Below are 26,500 nucleotides of genomic sequence, written 5' to 3' on the forward strand. Positions count from 1 at the left end.
GCCCAGTACATCACTGGGGCCCAGCTCCCTGCCATCCAGGACCTCTATACCAGAGGGTGGTGAGGACAGCCCAGTACATCACTGGGGCCCAGCTCCCTGCCATCCAGGACCTCTATACCAGGCGGTGGTGAGGACAGCCCAGTACATCACTGGGGCCCAGCTCCCTGCCTTCCAGGACCTCTATACCAGGCGGTGGTGAGGACAGCCCAGTACATTACTGGGGCCCAGCTCCCTGCCATCCAGGACCTCTATACCAGAGGGTGGTGAGGACAGCCCAGTACATCACTGGGGCCCAGCTCCAGGGGGGAGCAAGAGAGAGAGAGGGGAGGGGGGAGAGCAAGAGAGAGAGGGGAGGGGGGAGAGCAAGAGAGAGAGAGGGGAGGGGGGAGAGCAAGAGACAGAGAGGGGGGGAGCAAGAGACAGAGAGGGGGGGAGCAAGAGAGAGAGAGGGGAGGGGGGAGAGCAAGAGAGAGAGGGGAGGGGGGAGAGCAAGAGAGAGAGGGGAGGGGGGAGAAAGAGACAGAGAGGGGGGGAGCAAGAGAGAGAGAGAGCGAGAGAAAGCGCGAAAGAGAGAGAGAGAGAGAGCGAGAAAGCACGAAAGAGAGAGAGAAAGAGAGAGAGAAAGCGCGAAGGAGAGAGAGAGAAAGAGAGAGAGAAAGCGCGAAGGAGAGAGAGCGAAAGAGAGAGAGAGACAGAGAGAGACCGAGACCGAGACCGAGAGCGAGAGCGAGAGAGCGAGAGAGAGAGAGAGAGAGAGAGAGAGAGAGAGAGAGAGCGAGAGAGCAAAAGAGAGCAGGAGAGAGAGAGAAAGAGAGAGACAGAGAAACTGAGAAACATGTCTTTACCCCATATAGCCATGAAGATAGCAAAGAACACAGTTCCTCCATTGTCAAAGAGATGGGTCACCTGCAGAAACAGACACAGAGGTAAATAAACAATTCCCTTGGGTTGGAATCAATACTGTCATTACCTGCTGGAACGAGGCACCGTGACACAAACGCCGATGACATCCCAGCAGGCAAAACTGGTTGTAATGATGTCCTTTCAACCAGTTCAGCCCACTTCCCATTTGCCTGGAAATATATCAACAACCCCATTGGGCTCCCAAGTGGCACAGCCGTCTAAAGCACTGCAGACACCCTGGTTTGAATCCAGGCCGTATAACAACCGGCCGTGGGGTGGTGCACGTCTGGGTTGACCCAGCGTCGTCTGGATTTGGCCAGTGTAGGCCGTCATTGTAAATAAGAATTTGTTCTTGCCTAGTTAAATAAAAGGTTAAATAAAAAAATACACCTATTTTATGGCAGGTCATACGTCTACTAAACCTTCCAGTCGTGAAAGCTCAGCATAGTAAGTAAGTAGCCCTGCACATGCTGGAGCGCCTCATAGGAGCGTTTCTGTAGAGTGAGGAAGCTTGATGTACAAGGGGCCTGCACCCCCTGGACAGGACACTAGTCCATCTCCTCAATACACCCCCCCTGGACAGGACACTAGTCTATCTCCTCAGTACACCCCCCCCCCCCCCCTGGATAGGACACTAGTCTATCTCCTCAGTACACCCTGATGGACAGGACACTAGTCTATCTCCTCAGTACACCCCCTGGACAGGACACTAGTCTATCTCCTCAGTACACCGCCTGGACAGGACACTAGTCTATCTCCTCAGTACACCCCCCCCCCCCCCCCCCTGGATAGGACACTAGTCTATCTCCTCAGTACACCCTGATGGACAGGACACTAGTCTATCTCCTCAGTATACCCCCTGGGTAGGACACTAGTCTATCTCCTCAGTACACACCCCCCTGGACAGGACACTATCTATCTCCTCAGTACACCCCCTGGATAGGACACTAGTCTATCTCCTCAGTACACCCCCCCCCCCCCCCCGGATAGGACACTAGTCTATCTCCTCAGTACACCCTGATGGACACTAGTCTATCTCCTCAGTACACCCCCTGGATAGGACACTAGTCTATCTCCTCAGTACACCCCCTGGATAGGAAACTAGTCTATCTCCTCAGTACACCCCCTGGATAGGACACTAGCCTATTGTCAAGAAAAGAGATGCATTGGGTCTCATTTCTTTCATTTCACCTTTATTTAACCAGGTAGGCCAGTTGAGAACAAGTTCTCATTTACAACTGCGACCTGGCCAAGATAAAGCAAAGCAGTGCGACAAACAACAGTCTTCGGTGTGACTCGGCCAGGGATCGAACTCCCAAACTTCCAATCTCAGCGTGGACGCTCTAACCACAAGGCCACTGAGTTGGTCTGCATAGAGAGGCCAGTCTGTTTGGTGGGAACACACCACTGGTGGGAAAAATTTGCATATTTCTTAGTTGCGGATTCTAGAATATTCACATGAAAATCTGTTGCCAATTGGATGGAAACCTAGCTACTGACAAGCATTAAAGAGAATTGGAATTTCCTGAATGGACTGGAATTTAAATGTAACAGGCCCCAACCCTCGTGGGATCCTCATGGACAGTAACAGTACTAGCTAACGGTAATATTACTTGTTTACTACAGTACTAGCTAACGGTAATATTACTTCTGTTTACTACAGTACTAGCTAACAGTAATATTACTTCTGTTTACTACAGTACTAGCTAACCACAATAGTACTTCTGTTTACTACAGTACAGTACTGCTTACTACAGTACTAGAGCTACCAAGATGGATAACATAATAGAATAGCTTCATGGTTGTATTACTGACCTTAGCATAGACACAGCTGTTACTGAGCTACCAAGGTGGATAACAGAATAGAATAGCTTCATGGTTGTATTACTGACCTTAGCATAGACACAGCTGTTACTGAGCTACCAAGGTGGATAACAGAATAGAATAGCTTCATGGTTGTATTACTGACCTTAGCATAGACACAGCTGTTACTGAGCTACCAAGGTGGATAACAGAATAGAATAGCTTCATGGTTGTATTACTGACCTTAGCATAGACACAGCTGTTACTGAGCTACCAAGGTGGATAACAGAATAGAATAGCTTCATGGTTGTATTACTGACCTTAGCATAGACACAGCTGTCACTGAGTTTCCAGGGTTTGCAGTTCTGCTCACACATGGGACACATGATTGTTGTGTTGGCCTCACAGATCTCTTTACTGATGGGACAAAATAGACAGACAGATATTAATGTCTTTAAAACACTTAAAAAGGACATGAAAAACCCCAACCGAAGGGCGGAGATGGGGTTGCAGATGGACCTACAATTTAAATGGGGGAGAATGACTGTTCTGGTCACTTTTTTTTTATTTTTAAAAAGGACATTCTATAGAATAAATGAAAATAAAATGAAGCTGACATCTAAAATATAATTTCCCCCTTCCAGAAATGACATATTGGTCCATATTATCAGTCAGGTGTGTTACTTAGCAATAAGCATCATCACCTGATGTACCCCATATCAGATGCAGCATAGCGGCTATAAATTAATAGGCTGAGGGTTGCCCATCTGCATGTACCCCATTGGGCTAATCGTTAGCTAGATCGCAAACTCTCTAGTGTAAATAAGTGGGCTAATCGTTAGCTAGATGGCAAACTCTCTAGTGTAAATAAGTGGGCTAATCATTAGCTAGAGCGCAAACTCTCTAGTGTAAACAATTGGGCTAATCGTTAGCTAGAGCGCAAACTCTCTAGTGTAAACAATTGGGCCAATCGTTAGCTAGAGCGCAAATGCTATAATGTAAACAATTGGGCTAATCGTTAGCTAGAGCGTAAATGCTATAATGTAAACAATTGGGCTAATCGTTAGCTAGAGCGCAAATGCTATAGTGTAAACAATTGGGCTAATCGTTAGCTAGAGCGCAAATGCTATAATGTAAACAATTGGGCTAATCTTGTTGCTAGTTAGCAACATATTGATGACTTGAATGGCACTCAGCTAACCAAGGATCATGTCCTGTGAATATACTGTAGGACGTCACACCGGACCCCTGTTAAAGGGGCGTCCCCGTGCATTTTAACGTCATTGACACTGCTAAAAAACGGGTTCTAAAAATGGTTGCGTTTGACAAATACAGTGCCTTGCGAAAGTATTTGGCCCCCTTGAACTTTGCGACCTTTTGCCACATTTCAGGCTTCAAACATAAAGATATAAAACTGTATTTTTTTGTGAAGAATCAACAACAAGTGGGACACAATCATGAAGTGGAACGACATTTATTGAATATTTAAAACTTTAACAAATCAAAAACTGAAAAATTGGGCGTGCAAAATTATTCAGCCCCCTTAAGTTAATACTTTGTAGGGCCACCTTTTGCTGCGATTACAGCTGTAAGTCGCTTGGGGTATGTCTCTATCAGTTTTGCACATCGAGAGACTGAATTTTTTTTCCCATTCCTCCTTGCAAAACAGCTCGAGCTCAGTGAGGTTGGATGGAGAGCATTTGTGAACAGCAGTTTTCAGTTCTTTCCACAGATTCTCGATTGGATTCAGGTCTGGACTTTGACTTGGCCATTCTAACACCTGGATATGTTTATTTTTGAACCATTCCATTGTAGATGTTGCTTTATGTTTTGGATCATTGTCTTGTTGGAAGACAAATCTCCGTCCCAGTCTCAGGTCTTTTGCAGACTCCATCAAGTTTTCTTCCAGAATGGTCCTGTATTTGGCTCCATCCATCTTCCCATCAATTTGAACCATCTTCTCTGTCCCTGCTGAAGAAAAGCAGGCCCAAACCATGATGCTGCCACCACCATGTTTGACAGTGGGGATGGGTGATGAGCTGTGTTGCTTTTACGCCAAACATAACGTTTTGCATTGTTGCCAAAAAGTTCAATTTTGGTTTCATCTGACCAGAGCACCTTCTTCCACATGTTTGGTGTGTCTCCCAGGTGGCTTGTGGCAAACTTTAAACAACATTTTTTATGGATATCTTTAAGAAATGGCTTTCTTCTTGCCACTCTTCCATAAAGGACCGATTTGTGCAATATACGACTGATTGTTGTCCTATGGACAGAGTCTCCCACCTCAGCTGTAGATCTCTGCAGTTCATCCAGAGTGATCATGGGCCTCTTGGCTGCATCTCTGATCAGTCTTCTCCTTGTATGAGCTGAAAGTTTAGAGGGACGGTGTAATGAAGTGCTATTTCCTATGCAAATGACCAGCTTACTGCTATTGCATTGCTATAACTGAGACAACACATAGCAACGTATTTTCACAGTAAAACATGGTAGGGCCCATACAGGATATCTCTCACACACACACTCACTGAAAAGACACACAGACTTGCCAAGACAGGAACGCACACACTTACACACACGCAGCCCCTCCCCTTCTGGATGGGCTCCAAAGACAAAGACCTCTGTCGAGAACCAATGGGATACTGACAACAGGCTGGAGGAGACTGTCTATCATCTACAAACAACCTACCAGAAGCCAGGACTACCAGAATCTACCTACGGCATTTCAATGTATAAAATGAACTGTACGATATGTGTCCGGTCTCTTTTTTCCAATGGTTCGCATGAGAGCTTGATGAAACGGAGCCGTGCACGTAATTGCCAGATATCATTACTCTTGAATAAACGGCCTTTACTATACCGTATCCGCCTTGTCCAGCGTCTCGACTTGGTCTCGTTTCTCATATACTTATTCATCAACAACGGCCAGGTCTTGGTAGATTTGCAGTGGTCTGATACTCCTTCCATTTCAATATTATCGCTTGCACAGTGCTCCTTGGGATGTTTAAAGCTTGGGAAATCTTTTTGTATCCAAATCCGGCTTTAAACTTCTTCACAACAGTATCTCGGACCTGCCTGGTGTGTTCCTTGTTCTTCATGATGCTCTCTGCGCTTTTAAGGGACCTCTGAGACTATCACAGTGCAGGTGCATTTATACGGAGACTTGATTACACACAGGTGGATTGTATTTATCATCATTAGTCATTTAGGTCAACATTGGATCATTCAAAGATCCTCACTGAACTTCTGGAGAGAGTTTGCTGTACTGAAAGTAAAGGGGCTGAATAATTTTGCATTCCCAATTTTTCAGTTTTTGATTTGTTAAAAAAGTTTGAAATATCCAATAAATGTTGTTCCACTTCATGATTGTGTCCCACTTGTTGTTGATTCTTCACAAAAAAATACAGTTTTATATCTTTATGTTTGAAGCCTGAAATGTGGTAAAAGGTCGCAAAGTTCAAGGGGGCCGAATACTTTCGTAAGGCACTGTAAGTACAGCCTAGTAACAGCAGAAAGGTCAGTGATCTTCCTCTTAACAGGGACCTTCAAAGCTTTTGAAAGCAGTTATGTTTTCCCACGACTGCATTAAGAATGTTGTCGGCTACAACGACTGGGCGTGCATACTTCTCTCCCTGTGCTACAACGACTGTGCGTGCATACTTCTCTCCCTGTGCTACAACGACTGGCTCTCATTTGGATCATTGGTGTCACGTCTCGGATCCGGCGGGACACGGCCCAGTTTAACCCCTGATGTGTCCTGACTGACCTGACTTGACTAGTGTCCATAGTAAAGAGTCCGTAGAGGAAGACGAAGAGACCCACCAGAGCTGCAGGGATCAGCATGCCAGTGTACCAGCCCAACCAGGCAAAGTACAGCCCAATCTTCTCCCCAAAGTAACGCCTGGAGAGGAAAGTCCAATGAACAAGATAGATAAGCAAAAGCTTGGTTGGGGTTGACCTTAAAACCCGACCCGACTGTATTCGCCTGGCAGGAACAAGTTCTTTGTAACCAACCAGGCAAGGTACAGGCCGACCTTCTCCTTAAAGTAAATCCCGTAGTGCATGAAAAGTCCAATAGAGAGAATAGATTAGTAAAACTCCCGACATGCATTGATTCAATTGGAGCCATTCAGACCCAGCTGTATTTGCCTGAAAGGAAGCAACTCCGTTAATATAAATGAGTACAGGTATATTTAGCACACCTATCATGTTTCCAGGTAGATGGACGAATGAAAAAAAAACTATAAAAAGTGAAGAAACGAGATCACAGACGTGATCTTTGATGCACAACTAACAATTTTACTGCATCTCATCACAACATTTTGCCAATAGCCCTTCATCAGGAGTCCAACAAACTTAAAAGATTAGGAAAACCATCATAGGTAGCGAGCTGCATGGGGTTGAATTAAAATTGGAATTCATTTCAAACCTAGTTGTGTTTCACTTGTGTGTTTCATACAGAGGAACGAAGCCAAGTTGTGTTTCATGCAGAGGAACGAAGCCAAGTTGTGTTTCATGCAGAGGAACGAAGCCAAGTTGTGTTTCATGCAGAGGAACGAAGCCAAGTTGTGTTTCATGCAGAGGAACGAAGCCAAGTTGTGTTTCATGCAGAGGAACGAAGCCAAGTTGTGTTTCATGCAGAGGAACGAAGCCAAGTTATGTTTCATGCAGAGGAACGAAGCCAAGTTATGTTTCATGCAGAGGAACGAAGCCCAGTGCACAAGATATAGGCCCAGTGTCAAAAACCTCCCGACTGGGGTTGACTTTTAAAATGGGACCTGTTCAGACCTCATTATGTTAAAATGGAGAGGAGAGAAATCCAATTGGACCGGCTCAGACCTAGCTATGATCTGCTGTATTTAATTTAGATAGGACTCCTGAGAAGGGAACTTTGCTTGGGTTCCCCTGTGGAGGTCCTTTCTCACAAATTGCACACACACACACACACAAATTGTTCTTTGGCTGTTCCCATAGGATAACTATTTTTGGTTACATGTAGAACCCTCTGTGGAAAGGGTTCTACCTGGAATCAAAATGGGTTCTTCAAATGGTTCTCCTATTGTGACAGCCGAAGAACCCTTTTAAATTCTAGATAGCACCTTTTTTTTCTCTAAGAGTGTACCACCACGCCACACATGCACACCACCACATACACACACCTACCTGATAAGGTCGAGGGGTTGGTACTTGTACCACATGCCCCAGCGAGCCCACCTCTCGTACAGCAGGTGTCTGTGGTTCTGGGCACCGTGGGTATTAATAGGGTGTCGGCTCCTATAGCCACCCTGGAACACAAGGACACGGAGAATGAACATTAGTGGAAGACAGGTGGTCACTGGTCTAGTCCCACTACTCTATCCACTTTTGGTATCCAGAGAATTAACAGGTGTATTCAGATGTAGGATTTTAATTTGAGTCAGTTTGCTACAGCAGGAATATAATCCCCCCAGTGTAGAGAAATGCTATTTCTTATGCAGGTGACCAACCTATTGCTAATACAGGGCTACAACTCAAAGTAAAGCCTGTGGGGTCCCCTACAGGATAGCTCCCGCATTACACTAACTGCCAAAACCAGCGCACACACATAATCTCCTTTGTAGCTGAACATTGTGTGCCCGAAGAGGATTCTACGATGACGGACAGACAACTGAGCCAATGGCGGAAGACTACAGACTACACCCCAGCTGAACCAATCCAAAGATCCGATCTTCCAGAATCAACCTACTTTCTGTTCTGTATATTAGTGGTGTACTGATTGTAACGGTCTCTTTGCCTGCTGTTCCATACGAACTAACGGAGGAGCCGTAATTACGCTGTACTAGATATCTTCACTCTGAATAAACTTTTACTTGTCATAAAATTTACCACTTTGTCTGAATCGATCCTTGACCGGCTCACCCATCTACATATCTAATTTCTAACACCAGCAACCAGCATGTGAATTATGTGGATTATAATTAAGCCTTTTTAAACCTCAAATACACTACAAGTTTACATTTCCTGCTGAGCAGGAAAGTTCTCCTGCAACAGGGTGATCAAATTAAGATCCTACATCTGTAGTGACAGACTAGTTCCATACTGCATGGGCTGTAGCCAACTCTTTTGTATCCACCCTGAAACAGAGACACAGAACCTTATGTAACAGGTGGAGTTGGAGTTGATAAATCAAATCCTGCTAACTATGCCAAATACAACAGCCCCATACGGTTAGTAACACTCGTGTACTGTATAGCAATCCTTATCTTTGTAATGTAAGTGTTAAACAATAATAGGGCCCGGTTTCCCGATAGCGATGGAATTTAGGCTTACGAGTATTTTAACGACGCAACGGCAGAAGATATGTGTTTCCAAAAACACCACGCAGAGAGAATGTTCGCTAAGTGCAGCTTAGAACGTTCGCTAATAGAATGTTCTCTAAGTGCAGCTTAGAATGTTCGCTAAATGCAACTTAGACTGTTCACTAAATTGAGGCATTTGTCGAAAGAAAGGATTATGCAAATATTGAGGCGGTTTATTCTAATGCTTACATTAAACTAATGCTCTAATTTAAGAGCACATCATTGATCACCGGTTAGGCTACATAACCTGAGACAAAAAATTACAAGACAGTATCCAAATAAAACTCAATTGAATGAACATGAAATTGATTTAAATACCATTGAAATATATTAGGCGTATAGCCTATACTGTGGGTGAGGCTATTTATCTTTTAATGCAGTCGTCTCGGTTTTCATTTTAAGCATCTTTTTATCCTTCGCTTGTTTGTGATAATTGCAAAGGACATAGGCAACTCTGTATGTGTATTCAACCTCGTATCGGTCGGTCACAGAGAGACAGATAAACATTTTAGGGGAGATCTTCTGTGTATAAAGTCACGGGTTAGGGGGGGGGGGGATAATTTTATTTTATTATTTTACGACACACTTAGCTGTTCTAAAAGTGGGCTGAGGCAGTCTGTAAATTAGGAGCGTTTTCAAGCGCAATTTTAGTAATGAAGGTTTTGGGAAACAGCTCAGAGATTTAACAATGCTCCTACGAAGGTTCTAATGATGGACTTAAGATACTTTTGGGGAAACCGGGCCCTGGGCCCGTATCCACAACACATCTCAGAAAAAGTCATAGGAATCCTGTTAAAACATGTTTTAAGGCAACAACAAAAATCCCAGCTCAGAGTAGATTTTAGGGATGTTGTTACGACACAGCCCAGACAAAGTTTGAGCCATAAGTAAAATCTCCTCATAAAAGTTCAATTTCAGCTGGTAATCACGACAGTTTTCTGTAAAGGAAAAATTGTAACGACGCTCATCGACATTGTTGCATATGATGGGGAATAACAAATTGCGCTTCAGATAACCACAGTGAATGTGACTGTCAAATGTTGTAATGGTAAAAACATTTTATCCTGACATGATCACTTTGGCTACACTTAATTCATTGCTAATATGTTGGCGTTTGACCAAATTTTGATGGTTGTTAAAAGTACTGGTACTGTACATATTACATAAATTACCTCGACTAACCTGAACCCCCGCACATTGACTCGGTACCGGTACCTCCTGTATATAGCCTCCACATTGACTCTGTACCGGTACCCCCTGTATATAGCCTCCACATTGCCTCTGTACCGGTACCCCCTGTATATAGCCTCCACATTGACTCTGTACCGGTACCCCCTGTATATAGCCTCCACATTGACTCTGTACCGTAATACCCTGTATATAGCCTCCACATTGACTCTGTACTAGTACCCCCTGTATATAGCCTCCACATTGACTCTGTACCGTAACACCCTGTATATAGCCTCCACATTGACTCTGTACCGGTACCCCCTGTATATAGCCTCCACATTGACTCTGTACCGTAACACCCTGTATATAGCCTCCACATTGACTCTGTACTAGTACCCCTTGTATATAGCCTCCACATTGACTCTGTACCGGTACCCCCTGTATATAGCCTCCACATTGACTCTGTACCGTAATACCCTGTATATAGCCTCCACATTGACTCTGTACCGTAATACCCTGTATATAACCTCCACATTGACTCGGTACCGGTACCTCCTTGTATGTAGCCTCGTTATTGTTACTTTATTGTTGCTCTTTTATTTTTTACTTTAGTTTATTTAGTAAATATTTTTTCTTAACTCGTATTATTCTTAAAACGGAATGGTTGGTTACGGGGTTTAAGGGCTTGTAAAGTAAACATTTCACGGTAATGTTGTATTCGGCGCATGTGACAAATCAAAATTTGATTTTTAATATCATTATAACGATGTTCGTACCTCGTGTGGAGGAAATGCCGCCTCATATGTTCCATTTCCCAATAACCTGTTGATACCTGCAATAGAAGAGAAAAACACTGAATATCGTCCTGCCAAAAAGAATCATAGTGGACCGGAAATATGTTATAATTCAAAACTCATACTAGTTTCCCTTCCCAAGACTCAAAATACATTGCTAGACCCCAATCATAATTTAGACAGAATCCTCATTGGTGGCGTCTTGTCTAAAGCTACCACAGTTCTAATAATGATTATTACATTGCATTATATAAACAGATGTTGTGGCAGAATCAGAATTCTTTAAGTAACATTGATAAATAAGATGTTTTATTAATTTTCATAAGTATGCTTATGTGGGGAAAGTAACTTGGGCCCAGAGAGGGGAGAGGTCAGGCTTGTCTTCTTATGGGAATGTGTCTGTAACTATTCCTAAACCATGTGAAGGGATGGTGTGATGAATGGGGAACCAGTTAGGTGGCTCCACAATGTCTGTGTGCCAGTCACTCCTCTCCGTGAGCTTGTCCAGGAGGGGTTGTATTTTTGATGGGAGTGTCTAGAATTGACAATTGATATATGCCATTGGATGAGGTAATGTTTGGGTCTTAAATGGTACCAAGATAAGAACTTAGTTTAGGAGACCAAACTGAACGATAATTTATAGCCAATGCTGTCTGGCTATGTGTGTCTTTGCTATAAAGGATCTCAGTTGCCATTATGTAAGGACTCTCAGAGAATTCATTTATAGACACGGAATTGATCTGGGAGTCACAGGGCTATGGTGAAGCTCATATAATTAAAGATGGACTTTATGATATAACTCTGACTTGTGTGTGGATTGCTCTCTCATGATTTGGTAATACAGGACATTTCCACGACACAGAGAAGGTCAATGGTGAGCTAGTTATGTTTGATGGCATTAGCCACGCCCCACATTCAATGCAAAGCTACATATACTACTACAGGTATTCAACAGTCATGGGGGTAATTCCAGGTTTATTTATTATTTATTTATTTAACCTTTATTTAACTAGACAAGTCAGTTAAGAACAAATTCTTATTTACAATGATGGCCTAGGAACAGTGGATTAACTGCCTTGTTCAGGGGAAGAACGACAGATTCGATTCGATCTGGCAACCTTTCGGTTTATACAACACATTTGGAAAGTATTCAGACCCCTCAACTTTTTTCCACATTTCCCCTCCCTCATTAATCTACACACATAATAAATCCCATAATGACAAAGAAAAAAACCCAGGTTTTTCTAATTGTTTAATCCATTTTAGAGAGTTCACGCCTTTGAGTTTGAGAAAGATTGGGATGAACAGGTGCCTCTTATGTTGTTTGCAGTGTGGGAGGTTATTCAGGAATGTCTCGGTATTAGTCTTAATTAACTTTTGTTTGGGACATCATGTCAGATTAATTTGATCTTGCTGAAAGAGAGAGGTTGTTGCAGGGTAACAAATTAAACAAAAAAAACGTAACTGTTGAAGCACGTTAGCTATTTTCGATACAGTTTGCACCGCACATGGGAGAAACTGGAGAAGGCGCAAATGAAAATCAAATCGAAAAAGTCCCAAAACTGCACTTTCGATGTGAGTTGACCAAGTCCTGGTTTTGTTACCCGTTGCAAGCTCACTTTTCAGGCCCTTAGTGAATAGTAATAAATAAATCTGGATTACATCATCAGGGACCAAAAATCTGTGAGTCATGTCAACATGTTGAAACCATACTTCACCCGCTACGGTCGGAGAAGTCGATGGAAACCGCTAGTGATGTTCTGCCCGTGGCCACTGCTGTCACTGTAGAATATAGTCTTCCTCAAGAGCACGAGGAAAGCTCAATACAACCGTCCTTCAAAGAACTACACTGGATTTTACGCAAACTGGAAACCCCATATCCTGAGGCTACATTTATTGTAGCTGGGGATTTTTAGCAAATTTGAGTAAAACTCTATCAACACATTGACTGTAGTACTCGCCCTGGAAAAACATTGGACCACTGCAAATCAACGTTCCGCTACCGTGGACTGTGGGCTCTCGCAAGGCTGCAGGCCCAAATGGCATCCCTAGCCGCATCCTCAATTAATGTCCTTGAGTGGCCCAGCCAGAGCGTAGACTCGAACAAGATCGAACATCTCTGGAAAGACCTACAAATAGCTGTGCAGCGACGCTCCCCATCCAACCTGACAGAGCTTGAGAAACTCCCCAAATACAGCTGTGCCAAGCTTGTAGCGTCATACCCAAGAAGACTCAATGCTGTAATCGCTGGAAAAGGTGGTTCAACAAAGTACAGAGTAAAGGGTCTGAATACTTATGGAAATGTTATATTTACGTTAATTATTCTAAAAAATAGTTTTTCTTTGTCATTATGGGGTATTGTGATGTCATTATGGGGTATTGTGATGTCATTATGGGGTATTGTGATGTCATTATGGGGTATTGTGATGTCATTATGGGGTATTGTGTGTAGATTGAAAAGGGAAAAAAACAATTTAATCAATTTTAGAATAAGGCTGTAACGTAATAAAAATGTGGAAAAAGTCAAGGGGCCTGAATAGTTTCCCGAATGCACTGTAGATAGATAGCGTAGCTCCGTAGATAGATAGCGTAGCTCCGTAGATAGATAGCGTAGCTCCGTAGATAGATAGATAGATAGATAGCTAGATAGCTAGCTAGCTAGATAGATAGATAGATAGATAGATAAAGATAGCGTAGCTCCGTAGATAGATAGATAGCGTAGCTCCGTAGATAGATAGATATAGATAGCGTAGCTCCGTAGATAGATATAGATAGCGTAGCTCTGTAGATAGATAGAGATAGATAGATATAGATAGCGTAGATCTGTACCCATCTTAGACTTCCCGTCCTCATACTTGGTGCGTTGGAGAACATGGTGGACTATTCTGCTTCTGGTAGAGTTGGAGAAGAACGTCTGTCTGTTGTTGATGGTGAAACTGAGAGAGGAAAGTCAAACCAACAAAAGGTCAGCATTATTATGATATGGTCAATCATCCATATAACTGAAGAGAGAACCACAACAGTCACTCTTCAGACACTCAGTCACTCCCTCCCTCTCGACGTCAGCGGTCGATTAACCACCGAACCTGGGACCCCACATGTCACACAGTATAGCTTCCGTCCCTCTCCTCGCCCCTACCTGGGCTCGAACCTGGGACCCCACATGTCACACAGTATAGCTTCCGTCCCTCTCCTCGCCCCTACCTGGGCTCGAACCTGGGACCCCACATGTAACACAGTATAGCTTCCGTCCCTCTCCTCGCCTCGAACCTGGGACCCCACATGTAACACAGTATAGCTTCCGTCCCTCTCCTCGCCCCTACCTGGGCTCGAACCTGGCACCCCACATGTAACACAGTATAGCTTCCGTCCCTCTCCTCGCCTCGAACCTGGGACCCCACATGTAACACAGTATAGCTTCCGTCCCTCTCCTCGCCTCGAACCTGGCACCCCACATGTCACACAGTATAGCTTCCGTCCCTCTCCTCGCCCCTACCTGGGCTCGAACCTGGCACCCCACATGTAACACAGTATAGCTTCCGTCCCTCTCCTCGCCTCGAACCTGGCACCCCACATGTCACACAGTATAGCTTCCGTCCCTCTCCTCGCCCCTACCTGGGCTCGAACCTGGCACCCCACATGTAACACAGTATAGCTTCCGTCCCTCTCCTCGCCTCGAACCTGGCACCCCACATGTCACACAGTATAGCTTCCGTCCCTCTCCTCGCCCCTACCTGGGCTCGAACCTGGGACCCCACATGTAACACAGTATAGCTTCCGTCCCTCTCCTCGCCCCTACCTGGGCTCGAACCTGGCACCCCACATGTCACACAGTATAGCTTCCGTCCCTCTCCTCGCCCCTACCTGGGACCCCACATGTAACACAGTATAGCTTCCGTCCCTCTCCTCGCCTCGAACCTGGCACCCCACATGTCACACAGTATAGCTTCCGTCCCTCTTCTCGCCCCTACCTGGGCTCGAACCTGGCACCCCACATGTCACACAGTATAGCTTCCGTCCCTCTCCTCGACCCTATTCGGGCTCGAACCAGGGACCCTCTGCACACATCAACAACAGTCACCCTCGAAGCATCGTTACCCATCACGCCACAAAAGCCGTGGCCCTTTGCAGAGCAAAGGGGGAACAACTACTTTCAAGGTCTCAGAGCGAGTGACGTCACCGATTGAAACGCTATTAGCGCGCGCCACTGCTAACTAGCTAGCCATTTCACATCGGTTACACACACCTGGCAACCATCATTACACACACCTGGTCCCCATCATTACACACACCTGGTCCCCACTATTACACACACCTGGTCCCCACTATTACATACACCTGGTCCCCATCATTACACACACCTGGTCCCCACTATTACACACACCTGGTCCCCACTATTACACACACCTGGTCCCCACTATTACACACACCTGGTCCCCATCATTACACACACCTGGTCCCCATCATTACAAACACCTGGTCCCCATCATTACACACACCTGGTCCCCATCATTACACACACCTGGTCCCCATCATTACACACACCTGGTCCCCATCATTACACACACCTGGTCCCCATCATTACACACACCTGGTCCCCATCATTACACACACCTGGTCCCCATCATTACACACACCTGGTCCCCACTATTACACACACCTGGTCATCATTTTCTCCCTGATTACTCCCCTTTATTTATCCCTCAGTTGTCAGTCATTAGGTGTTATTGTTTCCTCTCACGTTCAGTACGCTTCTCGTTTGTTCGTTAATTTGTATCGTTTCGTTATTAAAAGTCACCTTCAGCACCTGCTTCCTGACTCCCGGCGTACACATCACACCAACAAAAAGTCATTATGATACAGTATATCACCCATCAAACTGAGGAGAGAAGTAGAAACCAACAAGCTCTTTGATAAGTCATTCAACAGTCAATCATACGCTTTAAAAACTAACTTTATATCTACCATCGCCACTAAATTAGGGATTTCCAGGACCAAATGTCAGTAATTAGATTAATAGCTGCACAGAGAGCAAAAAGCAACTATTTTTTAAAAATGTTATCCAAGAATAAAAGCTGTAAAAGAGATAAGGAAATTAAACCAAACTGGCAGAGAAACAATGCATGTAAATGAGTTGAACTACTGACTTCCAACAAAGAGAGAGTTTGCATAAAGAAAGGGGGAGTTGTCATAGAGACGGTAAAGAAAGGGGGAGTTGTCATAGAGACGGTAAAGAAAGGGGGAGTTGTCATAGAGACCGTAAAGAAAGGGGGAGTTGTCATAGAGACGGTAAAGAAAGGGGGAGTTGTCATAGAGACGGTAAAGAAAGGGGGGAGTTGTCATAGAGACCGGAAAGAAAGTGGGAGTTGTCAGAGACAGTAAAGAAAGGGGGAGTTGTCATAGAGACAGGAAAGAAAGGGGGAGTTGTCAGAGACCGAAAAGAAAGGGGGAGTTGTCAGAGACCGAAAAGAAAGGGGAGTTGTCAGAGACCGAAAAGAAAGGGGGAGTTGTCAGAGACCGAAAAGAAAGGGGGAGTTGTCATAGAGACCGTAAAGAAAGGGGGAGTTGTCAGAGACCGTAAAGAAAGGGGGAGCTGTCAGAGACCGAAAAGAAAGGCGGAGTTGTCAGAGACCGTAAAGAAAGGGGGAGTTGTCAGAGACCGTAAAGAAAGGGGGAGTTGTCATAGAGACCGTAAAGAAAGGGGGAGTTGTCATAGAGACCGTAAAGAAAGGGGGAGTTGTCATAGAGACCGTAAAGAAAGGGGGAGTTGTCATAGAGACCGTAAAGAAAGGGGGAGTTGTCATAGAGACCAAAAAGAAAGGGGGAGTTGTCAGAGACTGAAAAGAAAGGGGGAGTTGTCATAGAGACCAAGGAAAGGGGGAGTTGTCAGAGACCGTAAAGAAAGGGGGAGTTGTCATAGAGACCGTAAAGAAAGGGGGAGTTGTCATAGAGACCGAAAAGAAAGGGGGAGTTGTCAGAGACCGAAAAGAAAGGGGGAGTTGTCATAGAGACAGGAAAGAAAGGGGGAGTTGTCAGAGACAGGAAAGAAAGGGGGAGTTGTCAGAGACAGGAAAGAAAGGAGGAGTTGTCAGAGACAGAAAATAAATGGGGAGTTGTCAGAGACAGGAAAGAAAGGGGGAGTTGTCAGAGACAGTAAAGAAAGGGGGAGTTGTCATAGAGACAGTAAAGGGAGTGTTGTCATAGAGACGGTAAAGAAAGGGGGAGTTGTCATAGAGACAGTAAAGAGAGTGTTGTCATAGAGACGGCAGCTGCCATTATGAGCTGGACTATAGCATCTTTATTTGCAGTCATTCTATCATCATTTCCTCCTCTGTTGCCTCTAATTCACACAAACAGATAACATTTCATACAAGCTAGTCTATTTTACAAGTGATGGGAGGATTGAGGGTTAGGGGGTTGAGGTAAGGGTTAGGCGGTTGAGGTAAGGGTTAGGGGGTTGAGGTAAGGGTTAGGGGGTTGAGGTAAGGGTTAGGGCAAGGGTTAGGGGGTTGAGGCAAGGGTTAGGGTAAGGGTTAGGGTAAGGGGGTTGGGGTAAGGGTTAGGGTAAGGGGGTTGGGGTAAGGGTTAGGGTAAGGGGGTTGGGGTAAGGGTTAGGGTTAGGTTCGGGGGTTGAGGTAAGGGTTAGGGTTAGGGTAAGGGGGTTGAGGTAAGGGTTAGGGTTAGGTTCGGGGTAAGGGTTAGGTTCGGGGGTTGAGGTAAGGGTTAGGGTTAGGGGGTTGAGGTTAGGGTTAGGGGGTTGAGGTTAGGGTTAGGGGGTTGAGGTTAGGGTTAGGTTAGGGGGTTGAGGTAAGGGTTAGGTAAGGGTAAGGGTTAGGGTAAGGGGGTTGAGGTATAGGTTAGGGTTAGGGTAAGGGGGTTGAGGTAAGGGTTAGGGTAAGGTTAGGGGGTTGATGTAAGGGTAAGGGGGGGGAGGTTAAGGTATAGGTTAGGGTAAGGGGGTTGAGGTATAGGTTAGGGTTAGGGTAAGGGGGTTGAGGTATAGGTTAGGGTTAGGGTTGGGGTGCTGAGGTAAGGGTTAGGGATAGGTTTGGGGGTTGAGGTAAGGGTTAGGTATAGAACCTACTGGTGCATGCGTGCCCTGCTGAAGGGGGCTGTATAGCAGTCTGTCTCCTCTAGGTCAGGTAGGGCCTCTTTGTCCAGCTTCATGGGGTTGCTGGGTAACCAACTCTTTATCTGACGACACCTCAGATGAAACCGGCTTCAGGGAGAGAGAGGACAGAGAAAAACAGATTAATTAACCAGGATTAGCCTAGTAACAGAACCACATAGGGTTCTAATTTACCAGGATTAGCCTAGTAACAGAACCACATAGGGTTCTAATTTACCAGGATTAGCCTAGTAACAGAACCACATAGGGTTCTAATTTACCAGGATTAGCCTAGTAACAGAACCACACAGGGTTTTAATTTACCAGGATTAGCCTAGTAACAGAACCACATAGGGTTCTAATTTACCAGGATTAGCCTAGTAACAGAACCACATAGGGTTCTAATTTACCAGGATTAGCCTAGTAACAGAACCACATAGGGTTCATTTACCAGGATTATACCAGATATCGTTTTATTTGATCAATGATAATAATAAAAATTACATAGAAATCACATTTAGCATTTTCACAGTCAAACACTCAATAGAAGACTGCATTATTATGTATTGTGAACTAATTCATTAAATCGTGCATTAATTCCTCTGGGGTAGAGCTCAATGCCAGTTTGACCCATTCACCCTCTGTGATCATATCATGGTTTACCCTCTTCTACTTAACTCCCTGATGGCCCATATAACAACCAGTGTAGCATTGGGACTCTGGACTCCAGACCAAACTTCCCTTCCTTCTTGTCTGTGTCTTTCTACCTCTATTACTTTCTGTACATCCCCACTGTTCTCTCTCTCTCTCTCTCCATTCTGCAAATATAAATAACAGCTACAGCTCACGGTGACGTCAACAGGGCCACTCCAGCTGTGTTACTGCGACCACGGGCTCAGCACCGTCACGGTGTTGAAAGCTCCGGATCCTTTATTTCATTAGAAAGTGCTCTGCAGTGCTCAGACAGTCAAGTTCGGCATCACACTGTGCCCGAACCTAATAAGATATCACGTAAATCCACTTGCCTGCCCATAACTTTGCTCTTCCAATCCGTAAAGTACATTTTTTTCCTGAAAAAAAAAAAAGGCAATAAATTAGAAGACGTTGTCGGTTGGAAGAATCCAACGGATCAATATAATACAAATCATCAAACTTTATTGAACATCGTCATAGATGTTTATGAGTAGTTGTTAAGCGCTTATGTCACGTATTATAATGCATTATGTATAGCTCATGAGGCATTCTAAATGTGTTTATAATGCATTATGTAGAGGGAATTCGTAGGAAGTGCTACCTGAATGGCATCCTGATATTCATCTGCTCAGCGTATTTACAGAGCGTGTCCCAGGGAACATGGATCTTCACAAACATGATGTCGGTGTTGGTCAGAGATGGCTTTCGAGGGGACGAAATTGGAAATTAGCTTGTGACAAAGACTAGCATCTGACAATATTTGAGAATGTTATGACAAAGACATGATGACAATATTTGAGAATATGATCACGAGTGCCATAAATCTGGTTGAATCAATGTTGTTTCCACGTCATTTCAACAACGGTATGTGATGACGTTGAATCAACGTGGGAAAACTGATTTCATTTTTATATATACATTTTTATATAAACTTTATTTAACCTTTATTTAACTTGGCAAGTCAGTTAAGAACTAATTCTTAATTTCAATGACGGCCTAGGAACAGTGGGTTAACTGCCTGTTCAGGGGCAGAACGACAGATTTGTACCTTGTCAGCTCGGGGGTTTGAACTTGCAACCTTCCGGTTACTAGTCCAACGCTCTAACCACTAGGCTACCCTGCCGCCCCTCCACTCTAACCACTAGGCTACCCTTCCACCCCTCCGCTCTAACCACTAGGCTACCCTGCCGCCCCTCCGCTCTAACCACTAGGCTACCTGCCGCCCCTCCACTCTAACCACTAGGCTACCTGCCACCCCTCCACTCTAACCACTAGGCTACCCTGCCGCCCCCCACTCTAACCACTACGCTACCTGCCACCCCTCCGCTCTAACCACTAGGCTACCCTGCCGCCCCCCACTCTAACCACTACGCTACCTGCCACCCCTCCACTCTCACCACTAGGCTACCTGCCGCCCCTCCACTCTAACCACTAGGCTACCCTGTCGCCCCTCCGCTCTAACCACTAGGCTACCCTGCCGCCCCTCCGCTCTAACCACCAGGCTACCTGCCGCCCCTCCGCTCTAACCACTAGGCTACCCTGCCGCCCCTCCGCTCTAACCACTAGGCTACCCTGCCGCCCCTCCGCTCTAACCACCAGGCTACCTGCCACCCCTCCGCTCTAACCACTAGGCTACCCTGCCGCCCCTCCGTTCTAACCACTAGGCTACCCTGCCGCCCCTCCGCTCTAACCACCAGGCTACCTGCCGCCCCTCCGCTCTAACCACTAGGCTACCCTGCCGCCCCTCCGCTCTAACCACTAGGCTACCCTGCCGCCCCTCCGCTCTAACCACTAGGCTACCCTGCCGCCCCTCCGCTCTAACCACCAGGCTACCTGCCGCCCCTCCACTCTAACCACTAGGCTACCCTGCCGCCCCCCACTCTAACCACTACGCTACCTGCCACCCCTCCGCTCTAACCACTAGGCTACCCTGCCGCCCCCCCACTCTAACCACTACGCTACCTGCCACCCCACCACTCTCACCACTAGGCTACCTGCCGCCCCTCCACTCTAACCACTAGGCTACCTGCCGCCCCTCCACTCTAACCACTAGGCTACCTGCCGCCCCTCCACTCTAACCACTAGACTACCTGCCAACCCTCCACTCTATGTAGTATACAGAGGTAGAGTATGTACTATATTAATGTAGTATACAGTAGTAGAGTATGTACTATAAATGTAGTATACAGTAGTACAATACTATATTAATGTAGTTGTAGTATACAGTAGTAGAGTATATACTATATTAATGTAGTTGTAGCATACAGTAGTAGCGTATATACTATATTAATGTAGTTGTAGTATACAGTAGTAGCGTATATACTATATTAATGTAGTTGTAGCATACAGTAGTAGCGTATATACTATATTAATGTAGTTGTAGCATACAGTAGTAGCGTATATACTATATTAAAGTAGTTGTAGTATACAGTAGTAGCGTATATACTATATTAATGTAGTATACAGTAGTAGAGTATATACTATATTAATGTAGTTGAAGCATACAGTAGTAGCGTATATACTATATTAATGTAGTATACAGTAGTAGAGTATATACTATATTAATGTAGTTGAAGCATACAGTAGTAGCGTATATACTATATTAATGTAGTCTACAGTAGTAGAGTATATACTATATTAATGTAGTTGAAGCATACAGTAGTAGCGTATATACTATATTAATGTAGTATACAGTAGTAGAGTATATACTATATTAATGTAGTTGAAGCATACAGTAGTAGCGTATATACTATATTAATGTAGTATACAGTAGTAGAGTATATACTATATTAATGTAGTTGAAGTATACAGTAGGAGAGTATACACTATATTAATGTAGTATACAGTAGGAGAGTATATACTATATTAATGTAGTATACAGTAGTAGAGTATATACTATATTAATGTAGTTGAAGTATACAGTAGGAGAGTATACACTATATTAATGTAGTATACAGTAGGAGAGTATATACTATATTAATGTAGTTGAAGTATACAGTAGGAGAGTATACACTATATTAATGTAGTATACAGTAGTAGAGTATATACTATATTAATGTAGTTGAAGCATACAGTAGGAGAGTATGCTACCCTTCCTCTTTCTTCAGCATCAGCTCACATGCTCCTCTAGTCTATATTACACTGAACACACATATAAACGCAACATGTAAAGTGTTGGTCCCATGTTTCATGAGCAGAAATAAAATATCCTATATGCACAGAAAGTGTATTTCTCTCAAATTTTGTGCAGAAACGTGTTTACATTCCTGAGCATTTGCCCTTGGGCCTTTTTAACAGCATGTTCATTACACAGGTGCACCTTGTGCTGGGGGACAATAAAAGCCACTCTAAAATGTGCAGTTTTGTCACACAACACAATGCCACACATGTCTCAAGCTTTGAAGGAGCATGCAATTGACATGGTGACTGCAGAAACGTCCACCAGAGCTGTTTCCAGATGATTAAAATGTTAATTTCTCTACCATAAACCACTTCCAACATCGTTATAGAGAATTTGGCAGTACGTCTAACTGCAGACCACGTGACACCACGCCAGCCCAGGACCTCCACATCTGGCTTCTTCACCTACGGGATCGTCTGAGACCAGCCACCCGGACAGCTGATGAAACTGAGGAGTATTTCTGTCTGTAATAAAGCCCGTTTGTGGGGAAAAACTCATTCTGATTGGCTGGGCCTGGCTCCCAATTGGGTGGGCCTAGCCCTCCTAGCCACACCCGTGGCAGCCTATGGGTGTATGAAATCCATAGATTAGGGCCTTATTTATTTAAGTTAACTGATTTTCTTATCAGAACTGTACCTTAGAAAAAAAAATGTTGAAGTTAATGTGTTTATATTTTTGTTCAGTATATATATACCAGGGGCAACTAGATTCAGCTGCGGGCCGATTTCTTTCAGGAGCGGAAGGCCGGAACGTAATTATAATAATTTGTACACTGCAAATTGACCACAACTAAGCCCAAAACGAGATTCAATTTGGAAATAACAATAATTACCTTTATTACATTGAGAAATGTTCACATTCGTTTGGAATATTAAATTAAACTCATTATGAATTCCTAAGTGATATTAGTAAAAACTAAATGTACACCCAAAACTAAAATCCCCACCCCCCCCCCAAAAAAAAAAAGTATAACTCGCGGGCCGGTTTTAGCCCAGCCTGTTGCCGTCACTCTGACCCCTGTTAAGAGTGTAGTATATGTACCCTACCACTTTCTCCAGCATCAGCCCCTCAGCTCTCAGGTTCCTCTCAAAGGTGACTCTCTTTTCCACCAGAGGACTGGACTTCCTATAGACCAGGATGTAGTCGATACGCTTCTTTCCATCTCTGAACATCAGACCGGACGGCTGCCCGGGGTTGGTCCCCTACGGAAATAACTGTTTATCAGTACCTTCATAACACATCCATAAGCAATTCATAAAACACTTGTCAACAACTTATGTCAACAACTTATGTCAACAACTTATGTCAACAACTCAATCATATTAATAACCTCAAATACATGTATGTTTTAAATAGCATTTGGTGTGGTGCAAAGCAGAGTGACTTCATTCATGTTTGATAGTTAGCCTCAATCAAATGTTTCAAAGCTGCGTAACTGTGAGACATTGAAAAAGATTGGTGCATTCTGGTTATTGGGTGAGTGTGCGTGTGGGAAAAAATGGCTATCTGGAGCTCGTCTGAGAGGCTGGCTTTGAGCCCTGACCTGCAATGTACTTCTGTGCTGATTGACATAGATCTACCAACTCTAGGGTTGTCTGGTCAGAACGCAACTTTGAGGCCCATAACTGTAAGCTTTGTCACCACACACACACACACACACACACACACACACACACACACACACACACACACGTGGTCTTAATTTAATGGTATAGGGAATAGGGAATAGGTTAGGAAACAGCATGTGAATAGTTCATCAGCATGTAAACGCGCTAACTTGAGGTTGTTAATGAAGGAGCCCAGCTGTGCGTCCAAGCGTCCCGATTGGTTGGAATAGCCGGGTGATTGACATGCCTGACGGCCAATCAGATTGAGAGGGCTGGCCTTTCTTTTAATGTGCTTGTGTTTGTGGTACCTGAAGCGAATCTGCTCGTGCCTCTAATTTGGCTCGGATGGCAGGTTTCTGAATGAGAAACGACTCGTCTGTCCTTCCTGCCTTGTACGCACTAGCTTCTGACTCCTCCCCATAGTGGTCCTTCACAGCTTCTGACTCCTCCCCATAGTTGGTTTTCACAGCTTCTGACTCCTCCCCATAGTGGTCCATCGCAGCATCTGACTCCTCCCCATAGTGGTCCTTCACAGCTTCTGACAGACAGACAGATACAGGATGATCAGTAAAAGGTCAGGACAGACAGACAGAGACAGAGACAGAGACAGAGAGACAGAGAGACAGACAGACAGACAGACAGACCAGTAAAATGCCAAGACAGTATTTGTATTGTTAATGTTTGGATGCTATGATGTCATGGTATGATGTCATGCTGCTAAGTATCACTTGAATAATGTTGTTCCTTCTTATACTTAAAGCACTACATTCTGAAACTTTGCCCAGCAGGCAAAACAGGGGGGAAACTGGTTGAAATAATGTCATAACATTTGAGACAGTTTTTGTAATAACGATGTCCTTTCAACCAGTTTTGCCAGCTGGGTTTCTGAATATATGGATACAGTGCATTCGGAAAGTATTCAGACCCCTTGACTTTTTCCACATTTTGTTACGCTACAGCCTTATTAAAAAATGGATTCAATAGATTTTTCCCCCCTTCATCAATTTACACACAATACCCCATAGTGACAGAGCAAAACAGGTTCAGACATTTATAAAAATAAAGAAAATGAAATATCACATTTACATAAGTGTTCAGACCTTTTACCTTGGCCCCAGTCTGAGGTCCTGAGTGCTCTGGAGCAAGTTTTCATCAAGGATCTCAATGTATTTTGCTCCATTCATCTTTCCCTAATTCCTGACAAGTCTCCCAGTCCCTGCCGCTGAAAGAAATCCCCACAACATGATGCTGCCACCACCACCATGCTTCACTCTAGGGACAGTGCCAGGTTTCCTCCAGAATTGACGCTTGGCATTCAGGCCAAAGAGTTCAATCTTGGTTTCATCAGAGCAGAGAATCTTGTTTCTCATGGTCTGAGTCCTTTAGGTGCCTTTTGGCAAGCTCTGTCATGTGCCAAATGTCATCCATTTAAGAATGATGGAGGCTACTGTGTTCTTGAGAACCTTCAATGCTGCAGACATTTCTTGGTACCCTTCCCCAGATCTGTGCCTCGAAACAATTCTGTCTTGGAGCTCTATGGACAATTCCTTGGACCTCAGGGCTTGGTTTTTTCTCTGACATGCACTGTCAACTGTGGGACCTTCTAAACAGCTGTGTGCCTTTCCAAATCATGTCCAATCAATTGAAATTACCACAGGTGGACTCCAATCAAGTTGTAGAAACATCTCAAGGATGATCAATGGAAACAGGATGCACCTGAGCTCTAAGGCTCTGAATACTTAGGGTATCTGTTTTTTTATTTTTTTTGGAATACATTTTAAAAACCTGTTTTCACTTTGTCATTATGGGGTGTCATGACGTTGGCCCGAGGGTAAGGTTTATGACCCCCCCATATAAATACCTTTCTCCCTTCCCTCTCTCTTGACTCTACAGAGGGACTCTTGAATAGCCTTTGTTAAACAGAGATTCTGGGAACATGAACCATATTTTGGTAATCCGACCAGTTGAACATATGCGTTGGTACTTAATGAATATGATGTATTTTCGGAGACATTCTCATCAATGATAGGATGGCATAAACAGTACAGTGGAAAGTCTACACATTATAGTTATCAGATTCACATCGAATTGTTGTGTAATTTAAATGTTTGAATAGGAAATTATTTGGGAGGGGATGAAATGTCATGGGCGGGCCACATCTCAGTGGGCCGCCCACGTGAAGAGACATTGGTTATAAACTATGAAACACGTCCTCCTCTCCCTTTCTATATAAGGCAATTAGGCGGGGTTCACCATGTTTTATCGAAATGTACAGCTGCGTGTCGTCCTCATAGCAGTGAAAGTTAACATTGCGTTTCCAAACGACCAAGAGGTAGAATATATAGAGATGTCATGACATTAGCCTGGGAGTAGGTTTATGACAGTCATAAATACCTCTTCCCCCCTTTTTCCTCTCTCTACCCTACTGATGTTACATTTGCAAAACCCTTGGTTAACATAGAGATTCTGGGAACATCCGAAGGTGGGGAGGAAATGAACTATATTCTGGTAATCCAACCAATTGAACATATGCGGTGGTACTTAATGAATGTCAGTTCGGTTGTCATCTGAGACATTCTCATCAATGGTAAGATGACATAAACTCTACAGTGGAAAGTCTACACATTATAGTTATCAGATTCACATGGAATTGTTGTTCAATTTAAATGTTTGAATATGAAATTATTCGTGATGGGATGAAATGTGATTTTAGCTTCTAAAATGTGATATTTGGGTTTTCATAAGGTAGGGCTCTGCTCAATCAGTGGCCCGCCCCTGTGAAGGGACATGGGCTATAAAACTGTTCAAACACGCCCTCCTCTCCCTTTCTATATAAAGCCTTGACGAGGATGTGAGGACGACGGTCCGATGTCAGAATGGTTCAGATAATAACTACAGAACGAAGC

At 44.3% G+C, this 26,500-nt stretch overlaps 1 protein-coding gene across 2 annotated transcripts in view; it reads right to left on the bottom strand.

Moving 5' to 3' along the window:
- Positions 1-26,500, bottom strand: part of LOC109866055 (anoctamin-3) — an 87,409-nt gene that overhangs the window by 34,833 nt on the left and 26,076 nt on the right. The window contains exons 4-14 of one of the 2 annotated variants that reach the window (XM_031801542.1): positions 23,903-24,129; positions 23,034-23,189; positions 19,408-19,508; positions 19,139-19,183; positions 18,090-18,224; positions 13,835-13,941; positions 10,988-11,043; positions 7,867-7,988; positions 6,470-6,604; positions 3,027-3,123; positions 846-906 (exon numbers count right to left, since the gene is read on the bottom strand). In XM_031801542.1, the coding sequence (XP_031657402.1) occupies positions 846-906; positions 3,027-3,123; positions 6,470-6,604; positions 7,867-7,988; positions 10,988-11,043; positions 13,835-13,941; positions 18,090-18,224; positions 19,139-19,183; positions 19,408-19,508; positions 23,034-23,189; positions 23,903-24,129 (1,242 nt within the window). Of the gene's footprint in view, positions 1-845; positions 907-3,026; positions 3,124-6,469; positions 6,605-7,866; positions 7,989-10,987; positions 11,044-13,834; positions 13,942-18,089; positions 18,225-19,138; positions 19,184-19,407; positions 19,509-23,033; positions 23,190-23,902; positions 24,133-26,500 lie in introns of both variants that reach the window. The other variant, XM_031801541.1, reaches the window with a different exon arrangement.

Source organism: Oncorhynchus kisutch, linkage group LG22 (genome assembly GCF_002021735.2).
Source record: "Oncorhynchus kisutch isolate 150728-3 linkage group LG22, Okis_V2, whole genome shotgun sequence".
Classification (NCBI taxonomy): domain Eukaryota; kingdom Metazoa; phylum Chordata; class Actinopteri; order Salmoniformes; family Salmonidae; genus Oncorhynchus; species Oncorhynchus kisutch.